This window comes from Amblyomma mixtum, chromosome 3, assembly GCF_055824585.1.
Source record: "Amblyomma mixtum isolate Tamu chromosome 3, ASM5582458v1, whole genome shotgun sequence".
NCBI classification, from domain to species: Eukaryota; Metazoa; Arthropoda; class Arachnida; order Ixodida; family Ixodidae; genus Amblyomma; species Amblyomma mixtum.
Genome location: NC_143014.1, coordinates 116,551,171 through 116,576,767, shown reverse-complemented (window position 1 = coordinate 116,576,767; position 25,597 = coordinate 116,551,171). Strand labels below are relative to the sequence as shown.

Genomic DNA, 25,597 nt, shown 5'->3' with positions numbered 1-25,597 from the left:
GTGTTTAGTGCACTTATCATGAGCCATAGGTGTACTTTTTAGCAGTGAAATCTGATAACATACCTAGAAGTGTAGCAGGGTCCTCATTTCGAATTGTGCGCGTCATTTACTTCTACATTTATTGGTATCAAGGCTACGTAGTGAATGTAGTGAAGTGATTCAGGCCGAGTGAAGCAAGTTTGCTGAACTGACTTCTTGGTAAGCATGTTCTGCAGCAAGTGTCACTAAATGTTCCCGTGGAACTGGTCGCAGACAACACTAACATTGGCTGATAATTTTTTCAAGTGATACCAAATCTGCCTGCCTGGCAGGGGTGTCAGTTTGTGGGATTCACCTTTATTTCTAAAGAGCATTTCAAAATGCCTCTGTGCCATGGGCTGTTGAAAATCTCTAAACCATCATTTGATTTCTTTATCCTGACATGTGGCATGCACAGGTATTTGTTTTATTATTATTAATTTTGTGCATGGCAAGTACAATTCCTGTGCAGCTGTTTCGTAGTTGCTGTGTGCACGTTTTTGTATGTTTGCTTTTACACAATGGTTGTGCAGGTTTTTCTGGTCCATCTTCCATTTTGTTACGGTGTCTTTTATGCATTGTTTTTGTTCCTGAACAGTTTACTCTCCTGACATGCCAAAGCGGCTGCCAATTCGAGACATAGTGAGCGGCCTCTTGAGCAGTCTGGGCACGGCCATCCGCTACTGGCTGCATTACACTGTGGTGGCCTTTGCCTGGCTGGGCATAGTGCCCCTCACAGCCTGTAAGTGGAGCACTCATACCATTCTTTTTTTTTTTTTAATATTGGATTGATGTATGAAGCGAAAACTGCCCATATGGAAGAAACATTACACTTGGCTGCGAAGAGAATGTAGGGCTGAATGCTATCGCCACTCCCATCTATCCATAGAGTCTGTCTTTTCATCATGTTGAGATTTAAAGGGGCTCTGAAAGACTTTCTGAGGATAATATATAAAGTCGCTCAATCACTACGTTGTGTTATGAACAGTGCGAAAGTCGGTGAGCCCTTCTGGAGGCTTTTCCATACTTGTGCTCTCCTCTGTTTCATGCTCCTGCGTATGTCTATTAATGGCTATTGGTTAGGTTCTTTCAGATGTCATGCAGCCACCATGGCTGCGGTTGATCCGCCATGTCGCTCCGGCGGGCCAGGAAGCTCCCCCACTTGGGGAATGTGGGTGGGGCTGTTTGAGGAGCATGCAAAAAGGGATGAAAGGAGAGGGAAAGGCACAAAAACGCTGAAATTCTATAGATAACTTGGCTTCTACAAAACACATTAAAAAAATTCTTCTGGAGGATATTCGTGAATCGGCATCCTTTAACATGCCAGGCATACCACAACTTTTTTGAGAGCCCCTTTCATAGCCCCTTTGAGGCAGGACGCTTTAAACTGTTGCCCCACCGAACATGGGCAGCAAATTGTGAATGTATCTTGAATCTACACTTGGCATTGGTACTCTAAAAGCCAAAGTATGGCTACATTGTATATAACTTTGCACGCTGCATGACACTTCACTAGTTGGGTGCAGTCCACCATGCCAAGCTAGGGCTCACGTCAGGCGTGCTCGGAATGTCACCTATTGAAAGTATTTGTGCAAAGTGGTTAAAGTCATAATTAGAAAGGCAGTGAGCCCTTTTGAGCCTGTCGCAACCACAGGTGTGTTTTCACATACTTGGGAACTGTGCTGCTTGTTACTTGAGTGGTACCTTTGAAAATCTGGCTAGAAATAACCATTGGGGCGTGCTTCATTGTGGCTGGAAACAACAGTTTTTGACCTGTTGTCTCCTCTTGCCTTAGTCTTTGTCTTTTGCATTATGTGTTTCCCACGATGTCACTAGTACTAGACGCATTATTCAGGTTCTGTTCTGAAAGTAATGAGACTGAGTATAGAAAGCGCTTTATTTGAAAAAATCTTTCAGTACGCCTAGTATTCTTCAAAATAATAACTTCGGGCATCGACGCAGCGAGCCCAGCATGTTTCCCACTGTTTGTAGCCATCTTGGAAGTCCTTTTGTGGAATCTCGTTGAGCACCTTCGTTGCAACCCTTTGCACGCCTTTCGCTGTGTTGCATTGCCACGCTTTCAACGCGTGTTTCAGCATTTCATCCTTTGAAACAGGAGTTGCAGGGAGAGAGGTTGAGGCTGTATGGTGGCTGGGGAAGGCTCGTTATTCCTTGTTCATTCAAAAACTCCCTGACAGCGAGCGACGTGTGTGATGTTGTGCTGTTGTGGTGCAGAAGCTATAATGTCGCGATCTATCGATGCACGCACAGGGTGAGCTTTCTGTGTCCATGTAGAAACTTGCATTTACCATCATCCTGGAGGAAAAAAATTTGTTATGGACGATTCCGTTACAGTCATGTAACGTGAGAAACAGTGATTTCAATTTGATTTCCGGTTGAGTCTCCTGTGGAGTGCTTGAACAGCATGCTGCAGACAGTAAAAAGCCCAATTACGCAGCAGCTGGGGGTTTTAAGAAGAGGTGCTTGTCTCTCTGTGTCTTTTAGCTTAGAATGTACGAACTCTGGCTAGGTTTTACTTTGCTTGTGATGCATATGCCACTCGTGCGCTGTACACATAATTGATGGGCACTGTATAGGAGGCTTTTTTGCATTAGGAGTTGGCATCATGCATCTTTTATTCTCTCTAGGTGCCTCAGTATTTATGTTGAAAGCATTTTGCTATTGACAATACAGTTAAACCTGGATGTAACGCACCTCCATGTTGCGAATCCCTTGATATTGAAAAGTTTCTCAATTTCTCAATGCTGCCCCCATTGAAGCGTGTGCATTTGTGAACTCCATGTAGCGAAGGTGTGGTGGTTCACATTGGTATAACGAACGCGCTACACCAACTATCTATTAGGTAATGCTAAGTTACTTGAAATTTGGTTGAACTGCATGAGTTTCATGAAACTAAAACACGAACTGCCTTTAGAGGAGTGTATACGATCGCGGTGAGATCGCAGTTGACACAACGCGCTATGCTCCTGCGCCGTCAGCACCTCTCCATGGCAAGTGCAGCAGCCTCCACTGCTTACACTTTTGTAACGTCACATCACCCACGTGGAACTACAACAGTTCATGCTCAAAAGCAGTGAAAAACAATAGTACTGAAGGAGGGCAGAAAGTTGGGCAAGTTGGTAAACATTCATGATTGGTTTCAAAGCGCGACAAGACGGAGACGAAAGAAAGAAACAAACACGACAAGCGCTTACTAGCAACTAAAAACGTTTATTGCAACGCTGGGAATAAATAGGGGTCACGGAAAACATAAAGAGCTAAAAAATAACAAGACAGAAAAAGAGATTAGCCGTTACTATCTAAAAACGCTCGTTCCTTCTCAGAGAGCAAAATTGAAGGCTCACTGACACAGCTCTTTGTCTTAGCAATATTTATTTTATTCCCCCTATTTATTCCCAGCGTTGCAATAAACGTTTTTAGTTGCTAGTAAGCGCTTGTCGTGTTTGTTTCTTCCTTTCGTCTCCGTCTTGTCGCGCTTTGAAACCAATCATGAAAAACAATAGTGCATAGCAAAAAAGACATGGGACGAGTAGTGCGCGCCCATTGCCACCACTCGATTGCTTGTGTTATTCCAGCACCGATAGCTGTCGCACATTAAGAGCGGGCATGTCGGAGAGCATAGGCGTGTACAGGTCTCTCTATTGGGGGAGGGCTGATGTGTATGGTAGTGTGCCTCTTCAAGCCTTCTGGGTAGGAGGGAACAATAGGGGACAAAATTTGCGCCCCCCTCCCTTATGCCATGTGGGGGGGGTGCACAGTCTCTGTCCTGTGCACGCTTACAGCGGAGAATGCGAGATGACATGAGGAGAAGAGTCCATTTTCTGAGGAAACTGTGGCAGGCAGTCTGATAGAAGGAACATGCAGTTTGAGGCAGGCTCCTCCACGGCCAGTTTAGTGGTGGTGGCACAACCGCACGCCCTCCCCTCTAGCCCTGCTGTGGTGCCCCCTGCCTCTCCCACGCTCCCCATCACAGACGGAGGTGGTGGCGGTGGCGGCAGCTGCCGCTGCAGTTGCGTTATAGCGTGATCATGAAATGGTTCTTCATTGTTTAAGATTTCATGAAACGTCTCTTTACTGTGAACATTTTCAAGGTCACTTCACCTATGTCAATTTCTCATTTTGGTTTCCATTTTTCATTGTCCTCTCAGGTCTTCACGTGAAAACTGCATATATAACAAAAATCTGTATGTAACAAAAAATTGGACTATTCTCAATTTTGTTATATCCAGGGTTAATTGTACTTCATTCTTATTTCAAGGGAAAGTTGTATTGATTCTTGTTGTGGCTTTCATGATTCTGCTGGTTTCTGCAGGTCGCATCTATCGGTGCCTCTTTACTGGGTCTGTGAGTTCGCTTTTAACACTGCCCTTGGACATGCTTTCCACGTGAGTTTCTGTCTGTATTCTTTGGATGTAAACATAAAGCAGTGATAACAGGAGTGCGATATTGTGCTGATGAACACTTTACTCAGGCTGTATGGGCTTGACGCAGTCGACGATATTTAAAAATGTAGCAGAAAGGAAGCCAAAGCTAGAAAAATTAATTTCATATTTATTTAGACAGTTCATTTTAAAGGCTTGTATGGCTGAACTAACTGGGATTAGCACTGATCTTACTTGTCTAGTGCATTGTGCTGTTTGCATTGATCTTACTTGTCTAATGCATTGGGCTGTTTGCATTCATGTCCAGGGAGAACTTGCTGTCAGACAGCTTGTATGGCTGCTGCATTGTTACCTGCACACTGTGTGCCTTCATCAGCTTGGTGTGGCTACGAGAACAAGTCATTCATGGGGAAGGTCCAGACTGGCTGGAACAAGACCCACAGGTGAAGTTCTTACCTTTTTTGCACAATGTATTTTTCCTGCTTCCTTTATTCTGTGGTGGATGTTATTCCTGGACTAAATGAAGGTGTTAAAAGACAGATTAAACTGCTAATTCCTGTACAGGAGTTTGTTCTTTCTCAAAAATGAAGTGCCAACAGAGCACAGCACTGTAGCCTTTACTATCCGTAGCTGATGCTGATAAAAGCACACATGAGTATACCATAGTATAGTACACACGAGCATTGGCTGCCATTTTGACCTCGTTCGCTCTTCATGCGTGGTGGCATGAGCACGTTCCGTGGCACTGCAAGCTTTTCACGCGTGGCTTTTCACCCGACATCATGGCACCAAGCAGACATGTCATTATAGTGCCACCTTCAAGCGAAAAGTTGTGCTCGCTGTAGAGTTGTCTTCAAACCTGCAAACAAATTGGGACTTTGATGTGGATGAAAAGAATGCTCGCTGTTGTAGGGGCAGCGTGATGAACTTTTTGTTTGGCTGCAACGAGGAGGGCCTTCACAGGCCTGAAGAAAGGCTGCCATCCCGAAGTGGAATCAGCACTGGTAGAGTTCGTGAAATCGCGGAGGTTTGTAGCACTTCCAGTGACCACAGAAGTGCTACAGGCCAAAGCGAAAGAGCTCTCAAAAGAACGAGGCATTCAACAGGACCAGTGAAATGCGCGAGCTAACTCCTACAGTGGCATCAAGCATGCGTCACTAGGAGTTGTAGCTAGCTGGATCTCTGCAGCCTGGGATGACATCCTGGAAAGCTTGGTTGTGCGCTCGTTCCAAAAGTGCAGCATTTCCAATGCACTTGATGGCATAGAAGATTGTGCACTGTATGAAGAGGACAGTGATAAGGAGGTCAGCGGGAATGGGTTTGTGGAAATAAGTGCCATTTGCATGCTGTCCCTGCTGTTGTTCTCAATTGTTTTCGGGGCTTGCTTACATTCGAGGGAAGTTTCTTTTTATTATATGGCATTCAACTTTTGGGTGTCGGCCTAGATGCCAGTAACTACAGTAGTTGCCTATTAATGTCTATAACTATGACATTCTAGAGTATGCCTACCTATTTACCACTTCCACAAAGAATGTGGCCATTTTGCTCAAATATGGGGCAAAAATGCCTCGTGGCAAGGTGAAGGAGTGGTAAAGGTGAAGAATTATGACATGAATGATCGCGACAGTGACAAGAATGAAGTGAGCAGCAGTCTTAACAACAATCAGCACTTCAATGACAGGCAAAGCTGCCTTTGCCAGCATGCTGCCTCCATGGTGGCAAAGGCAGCTTTGTGTGTCAACTACGTGGGCAGTGTAGTCAAGAAACTGGTGCTAGGTGGGAGTATAGGCACTAATTGATGGGAAAAAGCATAGACCTTGTAACTGCTTGGCATAAGATGAGTGGTATGCAGAAAGAATATGGTGGTATCGACAAATGAACTCAGTCCAATGAACTCACTTGTTTTAAGTACCACTGACATCATGTGACATGCAAAGAAGTGTGACATGCAAAGAAGAAATTCCACCTCGTATTATTTGCGGATCCAAACAAATTTTGGTCAAAATCCGCGTGAGACCAGCAGGTTTTGCAAGGCCCACTCGTCGCGCCGCTCCGCTTGCTCGCTGAGCGAAGCGGGTGCATAGACCAGCTCTGCTAAAAGTCTATTATTGAGCACCATCACCGTCACGCTTCCAGTGAGAGGAGGCCCTATCTAGCGGTGGTGTAAGTCGGTAGTTTCGATTTCGACGCCACTTACTACACTGACCTGACATCGCGACACCCAGGACAATCACACTTCGCATGACATCCGGACCGCGAAAGCAGCACTCTGCTGCTTTTTTAAAAAAAAGGTAATCGTAGCTGTCAAAAGCATCGGCGCCGCATCAAGTGCTGCTACACTGTCTGTATGAGGTAGGGAGAGCCTGCAGTTGCTGCCTGGCTCCTCCAACCATGCTGTGCATTCGGATTGCAGACACTCGGGCCAGCACTTCCGAGGAGCTCGCCGGTTGTTATTTCAGGAAACGCAGGATATCTAATGTGCTCGACGGCACCGGTACACCAGGTGATGACGATCACCAAATCTCCAACGGACACTTCCGAAGCATGCGTGCCAGCGTGTATGCCGGAACCGGTCTGTGCATGCTCGTGGTGCAGGATGTGAGTGGGCATGAGTGCGCCGCCTCTGTACCTGCCGCTCGCGCTACACGCATCGTAGCTGGCTCGCCGGTGTACACAAATCGGAGCGCATTCAGCTTCCGTGACTTCTCGAACGTCTTCGAGCTGACTGCCCTTCCTTACTCGTATTATGTGCAGATGCAAACTTTTTTTTTCTGTTTTTGCTATCCCCAAATTACACCTCATGTGGGTCCATATCATACATGGGTTTTTACGGTAATTTCAGGAAGTTTTTGATCCTGTTATGCAAGGCCAACATAAGTAACTGAATCTTAGTGTGAACAGTATCACAGCACCCTCTTTTCATCCTTTTTTTGTATGAATTACATAAGTTGTTTGAGTTAATGTCATGAGTTGCATCGTTTTCTTGTGCCTGGAGGTGATCCACTGTGATGTCTCAGTGGCAGTAGCATTTTTTGTTGAGCGTGTATTATGGTTTCAGTGCCTGGCCGTAGCAGTTGCATTTTTGTGGAAGAAAAATGAAAAAATGCTGCTGTACTGAGATTACAGTCCGCATTTAACAATCATAGGTGGTAAAGTGTCCCTGTGTCCCTCTAATTGAATAGGTAGTCTTGTGAACCATTGTAGGCAGATTAGTAGAAAAATCTGCTTTTGGTGTCAGTCGTGGTAGATGTGCTTTCGAACAGATTCATTGCATAAATTAAATTGGTTATATAATGAAAAAGTTTTGGTGCATTTGTTGAGTTGCATGCCTTGACTTGTACTGTATTGTGGGAGCAAAAGAAAGGTACATGGTTCTAAAATTACATTATACTGCATATGTCTTGGGAAGTTATGAGATATCCCAGGAGCAGGCTGTACCATAGGGTGTACGCTAAAGCAAGACTGTCTTTACAGTTCTATAACTCCTTGTGCATTGAAAGTACTGTGGCAAAAGAATTATTTCGAAGTAGTTTAGGCTGCTGTGTACAGGTGTGAACATAAGTAAATGGAGCACGTGATTTCATTCTAAGTGCAGTCGCGCCCTCTCTATGGGACATGAAGAAATGTTGCTTGTTCATGGGAAAGTGCACTGGCATCCCGTACAACCATGCACATACTACAGCTGACAATTTCAGTTAGGCAATGCATGAAGAATGTTAGAGGCAATAGTGTGCTCCATTAGCTTTTGTCCGCACCTGTATAGGCTTGTACAGGCAGCTGGTTGTACACTTCATACATGTTTCTGCACATGACTCAATAAGTTGTTTTTAACAATTTTGACATATTGTCAACATTATGGTCTGTGCCAATTCATGTGGCTAATGTTCAATTTAATTCACTTTCAGTCGTGCAAACTTGTATTGCGATGCTTCGAAGTTCACTCAAGTCAGTGTATTCAGCATTTTTCATTTAAGCTCCAAGCGTGGGAATGGTAACATATCAGAAATCTTCCTTTTATGTCTTAATTGAGAAAATGATTTTGCATGAGTGCATTCTTGGACTTCAGTAGCAATGCCTTGCTGCTAGTTGATTGTTGCCATTGTAACACCAGAAAAACCAGAAATGGTAGCCCACTCAATGGAAGATGTACTGCAGCGGTGGCCTAGTGGTTTGAGCATCCGCCTTGCATGCGGGAGGTGTGAGCTTCGATCCCCAGTGCTGCCAGGCACCCACCGGTGATACAATGGGTGCTCGGCTTCTTTAGGGTGAAATACCTGGGAATTGGGTCTTTGACCCCACCTTGAGTAAAAGAAAAACCTTGTAATGGAAGATGATGCCGATTGCAACAGCATGATGCTGGATTAAAGATGCAGTGTTGAAATAATGTAAAGCCAGTTCATACTGCGTGGTGCTGAGTTTACATGCATGTGCAATTTGTGGGACGACTTTTTACTGAGTACCAGCTTAGTGTAAGTCCTAAAATAATGTTTCAGTAGTATTTTGGTAGTAACTGACTTTTCCCTAGACAAAAGATCATTTGAAGAATTGCTATATATATTGCAGTATATTGCAGAATTGGGAACTCTATGGGATGGCAAAAGTTCTGCTATTGACTCTCTTAATTTAACCCTTATGAAACCACAACAATCAGTTGAGTTATCTGCGAAGATTAAATTGTGAAAAAAAAGGCAGACTGTATTTACATTTGCAAAGAGGTGCTCATATGGTGTAACTAGCAGAGCGGTTGCACCAATGAAGGTCTACTGTATATATTGTGCATATTTTCCCCCAAGCAACCTGAGGGTCTGGCAGAAGCTGAGCCCGGTGAGGTACCGGGCCCACCCCTAGGGCCGATGCCCCACCATGCAGAGGAGCCTCCTGCTCAAGCAGATGACCACGTGGCTCAGGGTGAGCTACAGCTTCTGAGGCTGTGAGCCTTAGTAGAGAATTGGTTTGCCATCTCGTACGTGTCTTGGGAATGACTAAATTGAAGTGCTTTGGAAGTGACAAGAAGGATCGTTGTGTTTGGTGATGCGGTAGTGCTTTGCCAGGAAATTCTATTTGTTTGCCTATTGTTCCAAATTTGTAAGTGTCAGCCAATGAGAGCGAGGTATGATGTCAGACACAGAGAGCCTAGGTGTTGACGCAGTGCCAGCTGTGCAGCAGTCGGAGCATGTGGAAAGTTTCCACTTTTCTATACTTGGTGCGTCATGTGACAGGGTGCATGATGTGGCCGTTGGGTAGAGGAGTGGCGAAGGAGTGCTTCTCAAAAATAAAGGGACTCCAAGATTGATGCGTGTGCACCGTAATGGTGCTTGTGGAGTTGTGATGGAGGGCTAAGTGACTTCTAACACTGTTGCCTTTGGCTTCCTAAGGGTTGGATAGGAGTTTGCAATTTTGGCTGACAGTTAGGAACAATGTTCTGCGCATGCAACCCGTGGCCGTTGGTGCTTTCACCTGTCCTGTTTTTGTGCTCACTTTGCCACTAAATGCTTCAGGGAAATCAGTTGTACTTTTATTTTAATGTGAGATTATTGTGTTGCTGGTAAAGCGGTAACAAGAGCAGACCTTTTATATTAAGTAATTGCTAGTTTCAAAGCACTTACCACTGCAGCTTTGAGGCGAAGCATGTTTGGGTTAGCAACACTGAGTGAGTGGTGCATTACGAGTTCACTCTTGGGCACTGCGTCACTGCAAGTGTGCCAATAGCACCCTATTTCGGGTTTTGTGCAGCAGCGAACAGTTGTGATAACTGGTGTGAGCGCCTACCACCACAGCACTGCTGAATAGTGGGGAAATAGTTGGAATAGTGGGGAGTGCTGGTCTGAATGGAGTGACGTGTTATCGGCATATCTTGTATTGCAGGCAGTTGCCACCGTCTCGTAGCTTGCATGGAATGTGCCACGAGAAAATTGTACACACATGGAATGCAATTTCTCTTTGTCAGCTTCCTTTCTTTCCTTCTTTCATTCTTCCTTTTTCTCCATTTCACTGCGAAGTCCGGGGGAGTGGCCCCTTACATGAGTGTGACCCTTTTGAGAGTTCTCTGTTCTCTCTTTAAGGTTTATGACACATTTTGCCATTTGGCCTGTCCAGACTTTAGACGTGATTCTTACTTTTAAATGCATTAATAATGGCCTCTTTTTAAAGGCACTTTTGGTTATGTGACAACAGCGCTCTTGCAAAATATTGAAAATATCAGACCACCATTATACTTATTGAATGCTTAGTACATTGCATATTACTGTAGCCACAAATTCTCCATGCCTTTTCCTGTGTAACATCATACAACCAGTAATAACTTAGGGTTAAACTTGTCAGTTTACACCAGAAGAAAAATGAAGAAAGTATGGTTAACACAGTTTTCATAATTTGGTTTTAAACAAAAAAGGTCAGTATCCTTGGCATGCACGCCGCAGCTAGCTGGCTATCAAGTAGGAGTTGCACTCATGCAAAGGAGAAAGTAATAAAATATGGAAGCAAGGGGCGTGGTGAGACAGTGTGCTGTTTCATTGAGTAGCGCAGTTGTGTGTTTTGAGGGATTTTTTTGCTACCTTACATGCCTCTGCAGGCTGGTAGGCTCCACATTATTGCCGAACAATGTCTGTTAGTATAGCATTGTTGACTGTTATCACTCGCTTTTGCTTAAGCAGGTTTCTCAGCTGCACATAAGGATGCTCAAAAGCAGCCACAAATGTCACAAAAAAGAGGCATGTTCCGACTATCAAGGTGGCTAAGCAGCAGTTCCATTGCTGTCGTCAACATCCATACCACATGATGCTGAGAGCTCTTAAATCATAGCAGTAGGGAAACTCCGCTTCAAAAAGTGACTAGTCCTAGTAGCCACTCTCCGGGTACTTACGGATGACGGTGCCATCTGGAAGCGCCAATGAAAGCTTTATCCATATGTAGCCTTTGTCTTCTGAACAGTGTGTTGTTTTTTGTTTTTGCTTATTTTACCTCCCAATTTATCTCATGGACTGTTACGTCTATGGATTCTTGTGGATGAATCTATTTCGCTGATTTTGTTGCCAGGCTGTCGTACATTAATAACAGTCTCAAAGTTTGCGACTGGAATACAATTTATGTTACTGACTGCGGGTGCATGGTAATTCGTAAATACCCGAATTTTGGCCAACTTGGACCGCCATTTTTGTTATACATGGACCCTATGGGAAGTTTCGCAAATGGTACTATCAGAGAGCTCTGCGTCGTGCCCGTCTCTCACTTAATAGACGATAACTTATGAAAATCCTCCTTTTAGAGATCAACTTCCACTTGCGTTAAACGGTCCCATCATTTACCTTCTATTATTTTTCCTATGGGCTATAGCAGTTCCTTCTGCATGCACAGCTCTGCATGCTTACCAGTAGTTAATAGCTGTTTTTATGTTAGTTATTGTTAAATGGAGTGCTCTGGCTAACAAAAAAAGTCAAGAGAAGCTCTAAGTGACTTTATAGTGCAGAGGAATGCCCCTTTATATCACCAAAAAAAAAAAAAACATTATTAATACGTCAGAAATAATAATATTCACTGAAAAAAACTGAGAACTGCACATTCTAAAGTAAGATGCGAAGTGTTCTCCAAAATTTCAAAAACAAAAAACCGAAAAGTCTACTCCCTGGCTGTAATCACTTTGTGTGGTTAAGTGCAAATGACAGTTGATATGCTTATATGACTGTGTATTTGTGTACCTTTGTGCTGTTCAGGGGATTTGCATTTCTCAGCTGCTGCTGCCACATAGTTTAAGTTTATTTAGTTGGACCCCTTACGTAAATAAGTTGATGTTGCCTCTGTGCTACATTCTCTTCTAATGGCAGAACAGCTAATTCTTAAAATGAAGTAATAAAGCCCTAATTTGTTTTGTTTTATGTGGCAGAATATGTTCACATTGTCCCTATGAAAACACTATGTGCACCTGTGAAGCATTAATATGCAAGTTTAGCACTTCATTCTAATTTTCACTGATGGCCAGTGCCTCCAGTGCAGCGTGGAGAAGCCAACTTAAGGAAATATGAACAAGTTTTCTCTAGGTAAAATGGCTCAAAGGAATTTGACTTCCTTTTTATTCATTTATTGTGTATGGCTTATTTGACTTGATTTTGCATAACTGCACGTGTCTTTAGCACATTAATTCCATAATAAGGCCTGGTGTTGCATCCTTTCTAGGTTGCTGCCACTTGCCATAGTAAGGCATTAAGACCCTTAGTCTTGTGAATGTATGTGCACGTTGAAGAAACCTTAAGTTAGTCACATTTCAAGTGAGGTCTCATTGTTATAATTTTTGTTGCTCTTTATACAGGGTGTTTCACCTTAGACTTTGCACAGTTTTTAAAAATAGGTTTTTTTTTTCATTTAAAAGAGTGCTCCTTTCTTCATAGCATATGTATCAGCAGCGCGAACACCACACAGGAAGAAGAAGGAGAAGAAGGTAAAGAGCGCTGGTGTGTGGTGTTCGCGCTGCTGATACATATGGATCGCAACCAGCTAGGCCGACAGATGGTGTTATTTCTTCATAGCATTGTCAGTGGTGTAGTACATCAGAATACAGCCAAGACATGCTAACTAGCAGGCTGGTTAACTAATATTGATTTTTAACTATTACTGTTAGGCTCCTTAATTATTGAGAGGTGTGTAGTCCACCGTAAGCAATACCCATATCTGTTTTTAGAATTTCACAAACATGGTTACCTTAGGCGCTGTGGCCCAAGAAATTTTGGCTACATCGCACCAAAATACATGCACTTTCGAGAAGCTTGCAGGCAAAACAGCCTCACCAGTGCACGTGGCCAAAATTTGTTTGGCCACAGTGCCTGCCTAGGCTAGCTGCGTTTTCGAAATTCTAAAAGCTGATATGGATATTGCTTATGGTGGGCTACATGCCTCTTAATAATTAAGGAGCTTAACAGTAATAGTTAAAAAGTCAACTATTCAATATTAGTTAACCAGCCTGCGAGTTAGAATGTTTAAGCTGCATTGTGATGCACTACACCACTGACAATGCTATTAGGCTGAAAAAAGCGCTCTTCTAACTCAAAAACCCCATTTTTAAAGATTGTGTAAAGTCTTAGGTGAATTGCCCTGTATAATGTTAGGTATGGTGTTTGCATCAGTATATGTATATATATATATTTTTTTTTTATGCTATCCATGTAGATGACATCAATTGGAACCCAATTGAATGGGATCGAGCAGCTGAGGAGCTTACCTGGGAAAGGGTGCGTACCTTTTTTTTTATGCCTTTCCTGGCTCTTTGGGTGATTGCTCAAAAACATTCAAATGAGCCTATCAGGTGCAGTTGTAGCAGTGCTAGATGCCTAGTAGTGGAAAGTAAACTCAGAGAAAGGACATTGACCTCTGCTATTATACTATGGTGTCCACTTCTACTTTCATAAGTACGAGTACAGGACTGGGCAGCTCGAAACTGAAGCAGTGGTGGCACGGTGATGACAGCCAGCCACTGCTGAGTGAGAGACTGCTTACGTTAATGCATTGAAGGCTTTGCTGTGCTCGATTACGTCGTGCGCATTTCTGAATTGTTGCCTTTCATATATTATTGACATATCTGTGGCTTCCATATTTTTGTGTGCCTCCATTTTTTTTCCAAGCACTCAGCTGTAGTTAGCATGAACTGGCTCAGGTTGCGTTATATTAATAATATTTGTTTATTATTTTTTTTCATTTCTGTGACATCTCAAACACCTCCCTCGCATTATATTCGTGGTCATTTTATATACTTGTAAAAGCGGTAACTTGGAACAGGAGGTTATTAACATGGGTAGCACTTGATACAGTGATGTGAATACGTCTTCTGGTCTCTCTTTTCTAACATGTACCTTTCAAACTGACCCTCAGCTTCAACCACACCATCAGTTATGAGAATTAAAATAGGTTTAAAATTATTAGAAATTAACTGAAACTGCTGCTGTAGAATAAATACTAGACATCTGCTAGTTTCAAGGTAATGTATTTGAAGAGCTTTCACATCACATCACATCACTTTTTTACCTTAAAGACCCCCCAATTAGGGGGTATTACATAAAGGATACTTCCTTGGAGGTGTATTTTATGGTAAAAATTAGGGTTAGCCTGATTTTTAAAGGACTATAGACATTCTGTTTCAGTTGCATATTTTCTTCTTTTAGGAATTCATGTATTGCCTCGTGGTATTCGCCTACAAGTGCTAAATAATTTAGAATTAAATTTGTTCTCTCCTGCTGTTTTGGTTTCAACCAAACGATGGCCGGCCATGACATGTTATAAGGGTTTAGGTCATGTGGTACATTAAAAAAACTGCAATGTGACCACTGGTGGGTTGTTTGTTGTCATTCCAGCTCTTGATGCAGGCTGACTTAAATGTTGTAGTAAATATGAACTAAGTATCAGTGATTATATTGCACTTTTTTTCATGCCTGATGTGACATTACATAAACACTTATTGCTTGCCACAGCCATCGTTTAGTTGATGAAACTGAAACCGAAACAGCATCAAGAAAAAATTCAATTATAAATTATTTAGCAGTCGAAGGGGAGTACCACAGGCTGATTCATGTATGCTACTGTCTAACACATCATTTTAGAGAAGAAAGTGTGCAAGCAAAAATTTGGTGTTTGTGTACTCCTTTACTCCTTTAAGGGGGGACGAGGGTCTTAAAGCTAACCTTTTTATTTACTGCTATAATCTCATGAAATTTTGCACACAGATGCATTTTTGTCTTCTGATTCCAAATATGTAGCCATAATTGAGCTGGTGGTCTTAGATCAAGAGTTATCTTAAATTCTACAGCGTAATTAGGTAATTTCTTATGCAGCTTTAATGAACTTTCTCATTGCTTCTTGTTCCTTTTAATTACACGAATTGATAGCCAGCAAATTCCCATACTCAATGACATTCTTACTTTTCTTGTTTAGGCCTCATAAAGATAGCAATTTACAACTAGCTTAATGAGTTGCAGTGTCAAATAGTGCGACCTTTTACTCTCGACATAGTGTATCAGGATGACATGCTTTTAGAGAAAAACGAAGAATGTCATTGGGTATGGGAACTCTCTGGTGATCAATTCATGTAAATAAAAGCAACAAAATGCAATGAGAAAGTTCATTAAAGCTTTGTAAGAAATTACCTAATTACACTCTAGACTTTGTAAGATCTAAGACCAGCAGCTCAATTATGATCATATATTTAGAATCAGAAGAGAAAAACACATCTGTGTGCTAAATTCCATGAGATTTTAGCCATAAATAAAAAAGTTAGTTTTAAGACCCTCGTCCCCCCTTAAGTAACCTGCTTGAAGTCTCCATTATTCATTAAAGTCTCTCTCTCTCTCTGCTTGAAGTGCAAGAATCAGGTGAAACCAGGTTTTATCCAAAAGTGAAGGACTCTATTTATATTGTGTATTGACAAGTCAGGTTTTTTGGTTAACCCTTCTCTTTTGTAGTAGCTTTTGCATGCTGCTTGTGTTGCATCCTGGTGAGTAGAGCTGTAAATTAAGGGTTGTTGCACATCCCATGCCAGCTTGCACTGTCACAGTGTAAATGTGAAGGTGGAGTATGTGTTCTCAGGGAATGGCAGCATGTGCAGAGAGCGGCCCATAGTGAAAGTGATAAGTCAGCCGTTTGAAAGTTTCAACCGCAGAGCAATAAAAACTAGGTCGGAATGCAGACCATCCAGTTTATGAAGTTAGCATTGACAAATTCTGTTGATGTCATGATTAATCCCACTTGACCTTTTGAAGTGAAATCAACGGATGTGGCAGATAAAAGGGGATTAACCCCGGCTTAATTGGATTAACCGCGGCGTCACGAAAATCGGTCGATGCCATTCGCTGGAGAATTTCTTCTGAGGGGTATCTGCTGCTTTGTTAGAGTTGTATGTCACTGTAGCCAAGCCAAGCCAAGACAAAAAAAAGCGTGTGCATCTTCTGGGGTGTTCTTCCAGGCGATTCAATGGCGTTGGTGGCGCTGCCATGAAGTGTTGCCGCCAGTGACCCCATTTGCGTTGAAAAGGCAGTGTCTGCTGAAAGAGAGAAAAAAAAAACGCTGACTCCGTGCTGCCGCCAGAGTGGGGAGCGGCAGATAGTCAAACAAAGCCAGGCGAGCTGCCAGGTGTTACCTTGCACAGCCCAGCTGCTGAGTGCGCGAATACGGTTGAGCATGAGTGAGGGATGGGCCTTTAATTAAAACTATTTACTGAAAGCAAGAAAACAATGTCCCAGTGCATTGTGAATTCCAAGGGTTTCTGATGATGGAGCACGGCCATCTTAATAACACCATGAAAAGGAGTGATCAGAAGATTAGAGCTTCTGTTGGTGTTAATTCTGCATTTCTCTGACCAAAAGCAAGAGCATACGAGGTGATAAAGGAGGAGGCAAACGAAGGAATAAACTTTAAGGTTGATTTTCTCGGCTTTCACTTCTGCGATCACTCATCCTGAGATGCTGAGAAGTGCAGTAAGGCACTTGATTTTTCGATATAGATGCGCAATAGTTTTTTAAAGTAATTTTTGTTAGATGTTTTCCTGTAGGTATGCGTGCTTGGAGTTCAACTTTTATTCCCAGGAGTACTGAACATCTTAAAAAGAACTAATAGCTTTAATGCACTGAACAGGGCTTTCAACATGCTGACACTTCAGCACTTTCGTCGCTAAATATTCTTAAATATTTAGCGACTCGGGGGGGTGACTTTACAAGGGTGTTATAATCGTAATTACTCAACAACTATACCAGCTAGCTGAAAATAAAATAATGTTCTGAAATAAAAATAGAATGTTACATATCTTTGCCAGATTGGTTTACATTTCATGCATAAATAAAAAAAAGTTTTAATTGCTACGTCATCTCTTAATATTTTTTGTTTGGTTCATGATGCTGTGGGCTAAAATTAGCATTTTTTTTTCTTCTCTGCAGCTGCTTGGACTGGATGGATCTCTTGTATTCTTGGTAAGAGCCTTCAAAGATATAAGTAAACCATTTTTAACCATTCGAGAAACAAAGTTGACAAAAACATTGCATGCAAGAGAACTACTTAATTCGCTTATCTTTTACAGGCTGTTTATTGTTGAAATGGTATTGGTTGTTAAATACTGTCAAATAGTCATGTTGTTTGCAGCCACTGCAGCCTTGGAAGTAAAATTGGTGTTTAAATTTCATTTGGGTCAGTGGAAGTAGCGTGACTAGATTGGTTGTACCATAGTTGTGTTGTTATGTGCAAGTGTCTACATTATCGTGTTATAAGAAAGTACAAGGCATGAGAACCTGATTGGTGAAGTAAAAATTGCAATGTCCACTTGAGGTATATTCTGCCACACATTTGTACTATGGTTACTCTTCTTTAAAACTTCGTTAAAACATTAAGTTGGGCTAGTTGGTTACGGCTTGAAGGAATCATATTCTTAGCGGTAAGAAACAGACACAACACCAAGACACACACACACAGGACACCCGCTAGAATGAGGTTACTCCTCATTATTTATACCTAGAGAAAAAGATATGAAAGATGAAGTTCCTTCGGAAATGAAAATGAAAACATCTGTAACACTTTCTAACTTGTCCACATGCACAACATCTGAGTACTTTGCGCTATTTTATTGAATGCAAATACCGTATTTACCCAATTCCAACGCGCACTTTTTTTCGGGGAAAATACGTCTCAAAATCGCATGCGCGTTGGATTCGAGTGCAAACCGAAACGTCCCCATAGCTGCCCATCGTCATCGCCATTATACGATGTGGGAGCTCACTAACTGCTGGCAAACATGGGAGCACGTTTGCTCTCGTCGTTTTTTGCGTCGCAGGAGCCGTTTTTAACCGGTGTGGCGCTTGTCATTGGTCGCGTGCTCAGCGACCACGTTCACGGCGACGGTATCTCGTGCACTGCCGCGTGCGGACGCCTCATCACTGCCGTTGCACGATCGAGATACGCAGCTCGAAAAATATGTTGATGCAACAACGGTTGTTGGAAACGCGTCTCCAAAAACGATGAGAGTCCTTTCTGTTTTGCGGCCGATTCTCTGACAGAGATTACATCGTCCGCAGACGGGGCACGCCGCGCAGTTGGCGAGGTCGTGCATCATGCCGATCTCACAGATAACAGCGCTTCCGCGCTCGTTTTTACGCTTGTTTTGGCCGTCGAACATCTTTGTCTTTCGCTGAGATGCACTGACGAAGTCATGGATGCTCCGCAAGAAGCTTGAAGGATCTAAATGGTGCATCGCCGTTGCCGCAGTTACGCCTAGCAGCAGACGAACCTCCCGTCACCGGAGCTCTTCGCTTGCGCTTGGGGCGTCTTCCTTTATACTGATGCTTTGTCAGGAACTTGCGTGAACGAAAATCTTGTTTCTCAGTCGCATCCATAGCGGAGAAAGGAGAAAAACCCGGGCAGAAGCGTTGGTTCACGTCTCAGTGGCGGCAGAACGAAGAAAGAGCGTCTGCGTCCGACCGTGCGGTGGAATGCTCGTAGCCAATGGAAGGGCTCCGATCTTACCACGTGATTTGAAGGGCCAGTCGCGACGCTCGACTCGGGCGGGAAACGATCTTTTTTTTTCGTATTTTTATCAAGAATGCGCCGCTGCCGAAGTGGCTTCTGGTAGAAGATGGGTAGGCCTACTTCCCCGCGAAAATTCAAGAGCGGGTAGAGCGGGCGACGCCGTGGAGTAAAATGCTGTGTTCCCGAAATTCGCTCAAATTCGCACTTTCGCGAGCCTTCGCGAGTGCTTTAATTGCATTTTTTACTAACTTCCCCTTGATTATCGGCTTTGATTTTTTTATACATAAAAGAAGAGGCTTGGGGGAATACAAAACGCAAGAAAATACAAAATCGACTTTATCGAAAAAATAGCGGTTTTTTTCACCCGCATCTCTCCTTAAAATATAAAACGGTTGCAAATTATTTTCATTCGTGGAAGTCACATGCACGTTAGAAGCGAGGCTTGTAGTTTTTTTTTTCATTACCAATATCGGGCGCGCGTTAGAATCGGGGCTTGAAATTTTTTTTTTTTGGTGCCGTAAATTGGGTGCACGTTGGAATCGGGGGCACGTTGGAATTGGGTAAATACGCTAAGTTTTGGGGGAAATAGTTTTTAAAGACATGCCTTTAGTGCCACAAAATTGTAGCTAACAGTTTCATATGCACAAACAATTTAACTGCTCAGGGAAAGATGCGACTGGTTACATTAAATTGACTAGAGTGGAGAGCTGGACAAGTTGGTACTTAAGTACCAGAATAAAATCATCGAAATGAACGTAGGCAGAATGAAGAACACAGGACAATGAACACGGGACGACCAGCATTGTCGTGTGTTCTTCACTAGTTTTAGTCATGTAACATTAGGTTGAACCTAACAAAAAGCTTCTGTAGCAGTTTTCAATAAGGGAGTAATTACGCATTGGCATCCATCCAACCGTAGCCATGTTGCTGCATAGGAAAGCTATGCAGCTCCCACAGAAACTTCATAGTTAAAGAAAAATTCGTCCTGGTCCGGGGTTAAAACCAGGGACCACTGCTTCACCACAGCAGTGTCTTTACCAACAAACTGGGACGGCTAGCATATTGTAGTGTGAGAGCAAATTGATCAGTAAAAAGTGGGAACAGTAGATTTGTAATAAGGAAGTAATAACTCATTGGGTTCCCCCTAAATATGTGATCAACACTGTTTCCACTTTGAGTTATTGATCAATTTGCTCTCGCCGTATCATATGCTAGCCATCCTGATTAGCTGAGTTGGTAGAGCGCCTGCTGCGGTGAAGCAGTGGTCCCGGATTCAAACACCGGACTAGGGCGAATTTTTCTTTAACTACAGTAAAACCTTAATAATTCAAACTCGGCTAATTCGAAATTTCGAATAATTAAAAAAATTACTGTGGTCCCTTAATTTCCAATTCAAAATTGACTGGATAATTCGAAGTGGCGGCCTGCACTATCCCGGTTTATCCGAAGATTTGGGGTGCCAAGTGGGAATCCTCGATCCCAATTTCGCCGAAAACAGGTGAAGTGGTGGCCCGTCGGAGCTGCGAAGCGGCACCACAGAGTGATGCCGATGCTTGATACGCAAAGCACCCCAGCCACAATACTCCCAGCACAAGAACCAGTCTACGGTATGGCTTGCGGATTGCCAAAATCCGCACCTGCGCTTGTCTCTCGACGCGAGCCATCTTGCTCAGTGTCCACGACGGGTTGACTGCACCCACCGTCAGCCTGCGCCGTTTCTTTGAGTGGTGTGCTGGGGTTAGAGGGTTAGGCATCTCTGTCTGCTTTAGTACCGTTGCGTGTAAGTCGATCTTTCTTCGGAAAAACAACCATGCAATATTGAGGAGGTCGTGTTGAGGTAGTTTTGGACGAGTGGCGGTAGTACGTGCCCTGTTTCTGTGTCCGTTTAAGGCAGGACGCATAGGGCTGCAGAAATAAAAAAAAGTTGTTAACTTTTATGCAAATTGGTTCCACTAAGAAAAATTCAAATTTCGCGCTGTTTACCTGGTTTGTTTATGCTGGCATTTGCTACCTCGGATGAGCGACTGGTAGCGTGAGCGTGAACTTTCGGTAATCTCCGAGGCATGCGTCGCGCTAGAACCCGAAACTGTAGGACTGTTTGCAGGTATAGAAGACAGGACGGAACATCATTTTTTTTGCTCAGGATCTCTAATGGTTTCAGACTGCTGTCCTTGCGATCGCATCATAAAGCGTGCAACGTTAAGTGCGGCAACCTTTTTTTTTTTTGGCAGCAGGGGCTACGAGTTGGGGAGTAGACTTTTACGCTGCAGTATATGGCAATTGCAAAGTTTGTCCAAAAATTGGAGGGCGTTTAAGCTTCGCCTTTAGGGATGGAACGTGACAATGTGTTGCAGCGTTGCCAGGGAGTCCACAGAGCGCCATTGCCCGTTTGGCGCGACGCCTTGCCCGTTGGAAACACCTTTGAACTCAACGCATTTTTGAAAAAAGGAAATATAGTGCAGAAATCGTCTCGCATCTCGGTGGACACCCAGACCACACTGTAAGGGAAGGGAGGTAGGTGAGAGTGAAAGGAGAGAGAGAGAAAGAGGTGCCGTAATGAAGGAAACGAAAATTGGATTTGAGGAAAGGAAATGATGTAGTAACTGTCTCGTATATCTCGGCGGACACCTGCAGCCCCGATTATAGGTCGCCACTTCGAATTCCTGCTACAAGCTAAGCTCTAACTTAACTAGTAAGTTTAGGCTCATGAAAGCTGAATCGTATGACACCATCCGGAACACTCTGCGGCAGACGGTTGGCATGATAAGATTTTTTTTCGATGCGCGGTGCTCACAACTACTACTACTACGACGCCAACGTCTTTTTCACCGAACGAGCTGTAAACGCTGTCGTGTAATATACTATGTAGCACATTACCGCAACAAAATTTTCTGCCTGGATCACATTTTTTTGCTATGCTCGGTTAATTTGAATATTTTTTACTTCAAATTAACGCAATTTTACTGTATGAAGTTTCTGTGCAAGTTGTATAGCTTTTTTTTTTGTAGCCGTATGGCTGCGCTTGAGTGGATGCCAATGAATAATTACTTCCTTATTACAAATCATCTCCTCCTTGGGGGTCCCCCTGAACGTTTCACCGTGTCAGTTTTCAGTGTAACTGATCATTTCTATTCTTTGCAGGAGCACGTTTTTTGGGTTGTTTCACTCAACACGCTTTTCATCCTTGTCTTTGGTAAGTATTGCCCGGACAACTTCCGGAAATAATATTGTAATTATAGAATTTGATGTCTTTAGGGATTTACTGTATTTGCATGAATATAATGTGACTATGAACATAATGTGAGGGGTGAATTTAAGCTTTCAGGAAAACTAAAAAAGTGTTAAACTGCACAGAGCAATGACAACCGAGGGCTATGCATGAACACAGCATTGGCTTCCATGCTGTCGATGCTATTTGAAAGGCAGAGAAGTGTTTAGCACATTTGAGCGTGGAGAAGCCTCCAGGGCTTTGCTGAGCATTTTAGTTGATTATAAGTTTTGGAGTCCCCTTTCTCTCGTACAACAAATCATTTTTCAAAGCAACGAGTGAATCTAGAAAAAAAGTAATGCAAGAACTAAGTCAAAACTGACTCTGTTGTAAGGCCAGAGACGCCATTCTGCTTGACACAACGAGGCTACGGATATTACTGGAAAAGCGCTTGTATGTGCATTTAATGACTGAGATAATGACTGGACACCATGACTTTGATCATAAAAGGCTTGAAATGACCTAATGCAATCCTGAAAATTTTGTTTTGCAAGTGGGGAGTGGGCACCTGTCTGTGCACAATGTTTGGGATGTCGCATTTTGTTCAGCAAGTGCTTATGATGTCATAAATATGGTGTTGCCTGTAGGAATTGAGTGAACTGAGAACATAGGAACGATGAACTCTAAATTAGATTTGAGCGTGAAAAAAATGCCACACAGCTACCACACTGAGTGGAAATAATCAGGATGAAAAGCTAAAGGTTTCGTTTATAAAGATGAACTTGGAAAATCCCCCGGATTTGCCCTGTAATGCACATGGCCTCCTCTGCACCATACCTCTGCTGCTTCCTGCCACTGCTGCGTATTTTGTGCAGCTCAGTCCTGTGCCCATTTGCCCATTTTCTCACTCCTACTACACATGGCTCTTCCCGTATTCGTAGCCATACTCTCTTTTGCCTGTGTTTGCCATGTGCTTTGCCCATATGGCTTAAAGGTGTTTTATAGTTGGCTATAGTTTTATAGTTGGCTATAGTTATAGTTGCCTTGGAGAGCAGTAAAAACTCACTGCAAAATGCACGGCCCAAGGAGGGCTTCAGTGGTGGCGGATCTCTGTGCCACTGCCGAAGCCAAAACCCAGAGCCGTGTCTGTTCAGCACTGCGTGTTTCGTCTGTGGTCACCTGTGGTTTAAATACCGCACCCGTTGCACTCAAAAATCACTTTACCGAGAAGCATAAATGTCACCCAATTTTTACTCAATCACTTGCCCTGCCAGTGTCATCTCGACTCAACCCCTCTTCAGGAGCTCCATTCGAAATTCCGCAAAGGGGCTTTCTCTCATATCTCAGTTGATGAAAACGCAATGGCGGAGCTCTCGCCAGAAAAGTTGTGAAGGCGACGAGTGCTGTGGGTGTGAGCGTTAAGTACGTAACACATTATGGAAGAATCAAAGAATAAGCCACGTGCTCTTGCGTTGTGATTGTTTTAAGCTGGCGGTCAACCATCTTGTTCTTATCATGTGTGATATGTGGGAAAGCCCACTTGCGGAATTCCGCACTAGTGTCATGCTTATCAGTGTCCAGTTGTGATTGGTGCACGCGACTAATGGCGGAGAAGAAAGTGAACAAAGGGGAGAAGAAGAAAGTGAAGCATTTGTACTGTTTTCATGACACTTCATACTGAATCTTCGGACAATTTGCCCCGATATTGTGGTTTCGCAATGGTCGGATTTATGAGGTTTGGCGTAGTATTTGATCACTGCTGAATATTTGGAAATTTTTGAACATTCGAAAGTTCTTGAATACTAATTTCTCTAATCGAATATGAGCCGAATAACAAACATTCAATTCATATTTGAAATTTCGATTATTCACACACCCCTAGTCATAAGTGTTCCATGAACTGTAACTACTCCCAACGTTCATGTGGTGTGGGTCATGTAGGAGCAGTACTAGTGTGCTTTAGCTATTGCTAAATGTAATTTCTGTGCTAAAGTGCAGGAAATGTCAGCCTTGCTGTCTAATGTGTTTTTGTGTTTGTTTGAACTGCACTTTATTTGCACGAACCTTTGAACCACCTGACACTTGAATTTATGGAGCTATTCCAACAGTAGATATTCCGGGGCCTGAAATGGGAACAGTTGGGGATAAGAGTTAATGGATAATACGTAAGTAATCTGCGATTCGCTGATGACATTGCCTTGCTAAGTCACTCAGGACATGAACTGCAAAGCATGATCAATGATTTAGACAGGCAGAGCAGAACGTTGGGGCTAAAAATTAACATGCAGAAAACCAAAGTAATATTAAGGCGAAAGCCTTTAATGCCTCATACTGTCGTTAGCAGACGCGTCGGCAGCCGTGTCGACAGACGCGTCGGCAGCCTTGTCGACAGACGCGTTGGCAGCCTTGTCGACAGACGCGTCGGCAGATTCGTCTGCCTTTCGGCGTCACTGCTTAAAAGGCTCAAGGTTCCAGCATGAATAAAGGCGCATGTAGTGAATGCATGGGCTTCATAAATAAAATAAAAGGAGTAAAGTCAAGAAAGGGAAAATAAAAAATAAAAATAAGAAAATAAACAAAAATAAAAACAAAATAAAAATAAGATGTAAAAATAAAAATAAAAAGCAATAAAGTTAAGAAAAGGAGCGATAAATAAATAAAAACAAAATATGAAAAATAAAAAGTAAATAAAAACAAACAGTGGCCAGGAAACACTTTTGCCTTGCAGCACTTTAGAGAGCCAAAGTGCCCCCTAAATTTTTTCAACAGTCTAGCAAGAGAACAGCAGTTCGCAACTGATGGTGCGGTGCTGGAAGTAGTAAGAGGATATGTCTATTTAGGGCAGGTAGTGACAGCTGATCCGGATCATGAGAGGGAAATAACTATAAGAATGGGGTGGAGTGCATATGGCAGGTTCTCTCAGCTCATGAATGGCAGTTTACCAATATCCCTCAAGAGAAAAGTACACAACAGCTGTATCTTACCGGCACTCACCTATGGGGCAGAAACTTGGAAGCTAACGAAGAGAATTCAGCTTAAGTTAAGGACAACGCAACAAGCTATGGAAAGAGAGATGATAGGTGTAACGTTAAGAGATCGAAAGCGGGCGGAGTGGATGAGAGGACAAACGCGGGTTTATGACATCCTAGTTGAAATCAAGAGGAAGAATTGGGCTTGGGCAGGGCATGTAATGCGAAGGCAAGATAACCGCTGGTCCTTAAGGGTAACGGAGTGGATTCCAAGAGAAGGCAAGCATAGCAGAGGGCGGCAGAAAGTTAGATGGGCGGATGAGATTAAGAAATTTGCTAGAATACGGTGGCCGTAACTGGCGAAGGGCAGGGTTAATTGGAGACATGGGAGAGGCCTTAGCCCTGCAGTGGGCGTAGTCAGGCTGATGATGATGATGATGAATGTAATAAAGTTGTGGCTGGGTTTGAGCACCCAGGTTTCCCTTCTTGATATTACTGTGTTCAGCTGCATATTA

The 25,597-nt window shown here is 43.1% G+C and overlaps 1 protein-coding gene across 2 annotated transcripts in view; it reads left to right on the top strand.

Annotated features, from left to right (window-relative positions):
- The window catches only part of LOC149351515 (E3 ubiquitin-protein ligase MARCHF6), an 89,535-nt gene that overhangs the window by 7,234 nt on the left and 56,704 nt on the right, over positions 1 to 25,597 (top strand). For both annotated transcript variants that reach the window (XM_089580878.1, XM_089580877.1), the window contains exons 4-10: positions 617 to 760; positions 4,352 to 4,424; positions 4,729 to 4,864; positions 9,215 to 9,329; positions 13,578 to 13,639; positions 17,327 to 17,359; positions 22,047 to 22,098. In XM_089580878.1, coding sequence (XP_089437004.1) covers positions 617 to 760; positions 4,352 to 4,424; positions 4,729 to 4,864; positions 9,215 to 9,329; positions 13,578 to 13,639; positions 17,327 to 17,359; positions 22,047 to 22,098 — 615 coding nt within the window. The remainder of the gene's footprint in view (positions 1 to 616; positions 761 to 4,351; positions 4,425 to 4,728; positions 4,865 to 9,214; positions 9,330 to 13,577; positions 13,640 to 17,326; positions 17,360 to 22,046; positions 22,099 to 25,597) is intronic.